At 31.5% G+C, this 6,880-nt stretch overlaps 1 protein-coding gene across 1 annotated transcript in view; it reads right to left on the bottom strand.

Moving 5' to 3' along the window:
* The window catches only part of LOC106466962 (neuronal membrane glycoprotein M6-a-like), a 50,936-nt gene that overhangs the window by 18,707 nt on the left and 25,349 nt on the right, over positions 1–6,880 (bottom strand). Inside the window, exon 4 of the mRNA XM_013927275.2 lies at positions 1,192–1,351. Within this exon, the coding sequence (XP_013782729.1) occupies positions 1,192–1,351 (160 nt within the window). The remainder of the gene's footprint in view (positions 1–1,191; positions 1,352–6,880) is intronic.

Below are 6,880 nucleotides of genomic sequence, written 5' to 3'. Positions count from 1 at the left end.
AAGGAGACCAGTATGAAAGAAGAAATGTCCTGTAAAATTAAGAGACTTTGTGGAATTTTAATTTTGTGTTTGTAAATTCTGTATATTTAATTAAGTTATTGTTAATTATTTAATGGTTTAATGTAAGTGGCTATTGTTCGGAAGTCACGTGATGCTGCTAGCGCATGCGTGACTGAGTTTCTTGAATTATCAGGGAAGCTCGAGTGTGATCGAGACACCTCTTTGTTAGTATATAAGCCTGGCAAGAAAAGCCAGCAGGATTAAATGTATGATAAAGTGAACAGTAGTCATGGTGTGTTTGGGCTAGTGTGTGTTTTGCACTCGTAGAGAGTGAACTTATCGAGATTGTGAATCGCTGTGATTTATAGCATGTATTATAAAAGTTGTTAAGTTTAAAGTGATGAGAAACGTATTTAACAGTGGGAATTACTGTGTACTACTTACTAATGTACTACGAAACAAGCAGGTACATAACAATCCTTGTTTTCCTAATTTTGAAGTGATAGACTAGAGAAGACAGCTAGTTAACACCACCAACTACTAAAACTTAGGATTGTCTTATTGAACTAAATAGTAGAATTTACTTGCCACTCTTACAGTGTGGAGCACAAATAACAGGATATGAAGTTGGAAGGTATCAAAGAAACAATACCTGGTTGTTAGTGTGTGATCTCAGCAACAATGTGATGGTGAAATCTTTCCTGAACTATATAACATAGTTTGTTGTCACTGAAGTTAGGAGGTAACAAACAAGCAATACCTAGTTGTTAGTGTGTGATCTCTAAAATGGTGAAATCTGTCCTGTACTATAATATATTGTATCTTAGGTGAAGTTAGGAGGTATAGAGAAGCAATACCTGGTTGTTAGTGTGTGATCTCAGCAACAATGCGGTGGTGAAATCTTTCCTGAGCTATATAACATTTTATTGTGGCTGACATTAGGAGGTAACAAACAAGCAATAGCTGGTTGTTAATGTGTGATCTCAGCAACAAAGTGATGTTGAACTCTGTTCTGAGCTATAATATATTGTATCTTAGGTGAAGTTAGGAGGTATAGAGTAGCAATATCTGGTTGTTAGTGTGTAATCTCTGTGATGGTGAAAGCTTTCCCAAATTATGATATATTTTATTGTAGCTGAAAGACACTTACTGTAAGACTATACAAAGGAGACTGTATAACTTGTTTCTTACCAGTGCACAAGATATTCGTCCTCCTAACCTGGCCTTCCAACCCCGATAAATTCTTTCTCTAGTAGCTCCAGTTGCCAAACATCCCACAAGCAACAGAAACAAACTGAGTACACCCATCACTCCTCCAATAACGATGAATATGATTCGAAGATCTGTCAACCTAAAAGAAATTACAATTATGTAAAGTATTTTAACTGCATCTACATCATTATAGTTTTTTGTTTATCATACTTGCAAGTATTTTCAAACAATTCTGATAGATCACTGAACTGATTTAATGATTTACCTACATTCATAATAGAAGTGGGTGATTAACTTGATTACATTAATCTAAAATAGTGGATTAAACAAAATGTTGATTAGATTAATTAATGTAATAAAAACAATTAACCAATCATTATTAGTTTTTTGATTATTCTAACTATCCAAGTAATTGAAACATTTCCATCATGATTTTTCATTAATTCTAGGTTATTTAGCCTAATCGATTATTCTTACAATACAAGAAAATAATAAATTAATCAAAATCAGTTTCAGATTATTTCTATTTCCATTACTACATCTATCCAAGTATTGATAAAGTGGCTGTACTGGATAAACTATACAAACTATGAGTATTGATAAAGTGGCTGAATTGGATAACCTATTACGTATCTGCTTGTTTGTTAATTTCCGGTAGAAATTCTTTCTGAGGAACTTCAGCGATACAAGTTCTTTCTTGATTAAACCAGTTTATTCTTCCTCGATACAACTTTAATACACAGTAATCCTACAGTCAATACGTTTCTTGTTACTTTCAACTTAACGACTTTTATAATACACACTATAAATCACAGCGATTCACAATCTCGATAACTTAACTCTCTACGAGTACAAAACACACACTTTATTATTATCCTAAAAAGTAAGTACTGTTCGCTTCTTTAATTATCTATCTATTGCTGGCTTCTCTGCCAGGCTTATATACTAATGAAGGGGGCATCTCAAATACACTCGGGCTTCCCCGATCACTCATGATCATTTAAGAAATTTCACGCATGCTACCAGTGCCAAACGCACCAGCAGCGTCACATGACTTACGCTGTCGTAACAACCTATACAAACTATGAGTATTGATAAAGTGGCTTTATTGGATAACCTATACAAACTATTAGTAATGTTAAAGTGGTTGTATTGGATAAACTATACAAAGCCACTTTAACATTACTCATAGTGTATTGGATAAACTATACAAAATATCAGTGTTGATAAAGTGCCTGTATTGGATAAACTATCCAAAATATCAGTATTGATAAAGTGTCTGTATTGGATAAACTATCCAAAATATCAGTATTGATAAAGTGGCTGTATTGGATAAACTATCCAAAATATCAGTATTGATAAAGTGGCTGTATTGGATAAACTATCCAAAATATCAGTATTGATAAAGTGTCTGTATTGGATAAACTATCACAACTGATAAAGTGGCTGTATTGGATAAACTATACAAACTATCAGTATTGATAATTTAATGTAATTATTCTTCCAGACAAAATCAAATTCATTTAATAATGAATACAAAATTAATTATTTAAAAGTGTACAGTATTTATTGTGCTGTGTACACACTGCACAACAAATAAAAAAACATATTTCATTATTTAATCTGATGTGATAAAGTAGGTGTACAGTGTCTTACATGTGTATACACTGTACAAATACACACACACATTGTTATGATAAAGTAGGTACAGTGTTCTACATGTGTATACACTGTACAAATACACACACACATTGTTATGATAAAGTAGGTAGTGTTCTACATGTGTATACACTGTACAAATAGACACACATTGTTGTGATAAAGTAGGTAGTGTTCTATATGTGTATACACTACAAACAAACACACATATTTCATTATTTAACCTGTTGTGATAAAGTAGATGTACAATGTTCTACATGTGGATACACTGCAAATTTTATATCTCACACTTCTGATTAACTTTTAGACAAAGAATACAGTTCAAATCCAAGACATTATATTATGTGGTTAGAGTGCATATTTTACAGATATAATTCAATTAGAAAGCTGTTTTTATGTGCCAAATATTCACATCTGATGATTTAGAAGTACACATTTAATTATGCTGTTCTGTTCTAGAGGATGTATGTATACCACAAAAGATATTTTTAGTGAAGTTATGAAAACTTTTACTGTTTAAGACTACTCAGAAAATGAAACCTACAAAAAAACTGAAGGAACCTGAAACAAAAAAATCATGTGATTTTAACACTTTATTAAAAAGTCCTGTAGTAAAGTGTGTTTCCAGCTGGTTAGTATCAGTTAAAATGTTACTGTTTCAGCCTTATTTAACAACCACTGTTTTAAATTCCTTCTGTACTTTACTATAAGTTTATAACAAAATAGGAATATATTTCCCAGATACAGAAGAAATACATCATGAAAGATAACTATAAAATATCACAGATCTAATATACAATACCAAATATTTATTTTATATTACAGATTAAGAGATTATGACAAAAATATAGTAATTAAAATTCTCCCTTTCAAAAACCTTAAGCATGTACATCTAAATACATGTAGAAAGTGATTCAATCATTGTTTAAAACAGTAGTTGGCAAGTTTCTTCAGAACTAAATTTACTAACATGCTTTATAAGGATTTCATATTTAGGCCTACGTGTGAAGAAGAAAGAACACATGCCTGAGATCATCATGAGTGCTGTCCAGCAAATAAAACAATACATGTACATCAGATTACATGAACCCAAAATGCAAACTTTCATTCATTATTTGATAGTTAAAAAACATTTACACTTCTTTGTTGACAATCTGTTTAAAATACTAAAAAAAAAGTAAATGTGAAGCTCAATTTATAATTCACCACTTGCCACTGAATAATTTGAAAAATGAATTAGTAGTATCAATGTTGAATATTTGTGGAATTCCTTTATAAAGATAGGACCACTGTATGAGTAAAACACATATCAAAACACCATACATACAATATATATACTCCAGGATAATATGAAACTCAGTCTTATTCTTTTGATTTGCCCTTGTCCAAGGTTACTAATAAGGGGTGGAATTCCCTCAAAACTGGTATAACTCAGTGACAAATAGTAAACTGAATGACATATGATTAAGCTTCACATTTATTCAGTAACTGGTGAAACTACCCAGCTTCACTCAGTTTATTAGGTTGATATATTCTAGGTCACCATGTAAGTGTGTGTATTCTTTCCCATTTTAGCATAAAAGTATAACCTATATACTTTTCTTGCTAAGCAACATGACATAAAAGCCATTGTTGGAATGCATTGTTACCAAAATGCACCGGCTTTTCTATATATTAGTTGTTAAATAAGGAACTACTTCTTTTCTATGTGGTTTTTCGCAACCTTGCCTCATTAAAAAGATGTGCACATCCACATGGATAAGATAAGTAATACCCAGGTGCACACCCTCAAGGTCTACTTAGTATGGGTACAAAATTTGATAAGATTAAGTAATACCCAGATGCACACCCTCGGGGTTCACTTAGTATGGTTGCAAAATTTCAGGTTTCTAGGTTCTTTCCTCTTGGAGTTATGGCAGTTACACTTGTTTTTGATGTGGTTTTTTGCAAACTCATAAAAAGATGTACCTGCATGTTGATAAGTAATAATACCCAGGTGTACACCCTCAGGGTCCACTTATTATAGGTGCAAAATTTCCGGTTTCTAGGTTCTTTTCTCTTGGAGTTATGGTGGTTAGACACACAGACATACCGTTTTATTATTACAACAGATTCACACTTCTCCTTCACTATTGAACACCTACAAACACAAGTTTATTTTCTGGAAAATAATTTTCCAGAAATTCTTCCTGTAATTTTTTATTTACAAATAATAATTTCTTAATGAAAACTGAACATACTAGTAAAAAATGTCAATGCTAAACATTTATTTAGTACTGTTAACTAAGAAGTTCTCATTTAGATAAAGTTACAAGCAATTTGAATTGGGCAATTAATTCTTTATAACCTATCACATATGAACATATATTACGTCCATTAGAGTCAAGTAAAATAATTGATTGTTAATATTTTTTCTATTTTTAGAGCAGTTTTTGCTTTTTATTGCACTTTCAATACTTCTGAATAACCACGAGAGAAATGGATGGTTTCACTCACTAACGGTCAATACACTACTAATCTGTTTATCTCTAACATCACTTTGTGTTTCTGTTTACAGAAGTGATTCTTGAACAGTGAATCGCAATCCCCAGGGGAGTCACAAGCTGTCTGCACTCAGTCAACATTTTATTTAAATAAATAAAATTGCACTGTTTTTTCATCATTGTAGAGATAAAGCCCAGATGTAGGGGGTCATCTGGCAAATCTTGCTTCATCCTTGTTCTTACCAGATTCTTCCTAGATTCCACCCCACTAATGCTCACACTTGCAGGGTTCTCACAAGGGTCCAACAGTGCAGGGTCCCAGATTCAACTTTTTTTTTTTCAAGAGTCCAGTGAGATTTTCAAGGATCAAAAAAAAAAAAGCACTTCAGTGTCAATGAAAAACTGTATTTATAATTTATATTGCATGTTGTTTCCCTTTATGATTTTTTAACAGTGTTAAAGAAGTTAAGTGCACTTTTGTGCTCAACAAAAAACTATTATTTAAAATGTACACTACATGTTGATTACCCTCAGCAAGTGCTAAGGTAGGGCAATATGCAAGAGGATAAAACAAACAACTTTTCCAATAAACATGAAAATATCTTCTTCTGTTGTTAAGGTATCATTACTCACAAGTGACTACTTGATTTATTGTTTTCCTTTATGATTGATTATGGTCCAATTAACATGTTATTTATACACAAAGTATTGTAAGAACCTGCTTGTGTACCAACTTATAAACTTTGATATCTTACAAGTTATTTTCAAGCAAAAAATAAAAAAATACCTTAAAGATTTTAAAACTAAAACTACTTGTGGTCATTTGTCTCTAAACCATATTCATCACTCAAGGAATATGAAAATAATGTCATATAACAGAGATTTTATATTGCTTTTGGGGGATAATATTTAACTATATACGAGGTTGGTTGATATGTCTGACATCATAACCACCATAAAAAATTAGAAAATAATTCTAAATTTCCCTATTTTCTTTCTGGACTGACTGCAAATTATAACAGAAAACCACAATTGTTTATCATAAGTAGCTTAAAGCTTGTAACAGTATATATCTATTTATGCTTAAATTTTATTCTTTTATTGCTCTTTGAACTGTATCTACCTACTATTCACGCCATATAAATTGCGAATTATGTGGGGAACGTACAGCTTACATTATGATATCGAATTACATAATGCACAGATTACTTGCAAGCATACCTCATGAAAATTATTTTGTTATTAATATTATTTATTTCACTTTAACCTAAAAAGTTTCATTTTTACATTTTAGTTACACATGAATACACATAAAAAACATGAAATAAAGTACTGGGTCTACTTGTTTTGCTGTCGACTGTCAACGAAACTTAACCCTGCATTAAATAATTGTTATTTAATCAAATAATGCCCCAAAGAACACAGAATAATAACATGAAAAAGGAAAAAATATGTTCCCTAACTATCACAATTTTTCTGGTTTTTCTAACTGTGGAACAAAGGCTGTTAAAAATTTAGCTAAGCTT

The sequence above is a fragment of the Limulus polyphemus genome, unplaced genomic scaffold (assembly GCF_000517525.1).
Source record: "Limulus polyphemus unplaced genomic scaffold, Limulus_polyphemus-2.1.2 Scaffold2440, whole genome shotgun sequence".
Taxonomy (NCBI): Eukaryota; Metazoa; Arthropoda; class Merostomata; order Xiphosura; family Limulidae; genus Limulus; species Limulus polyphemus.
Note: the sequence above shows the minus strand (reverse complement) of the source record. Positions and strands in the feature narration are given on the sequence as shown.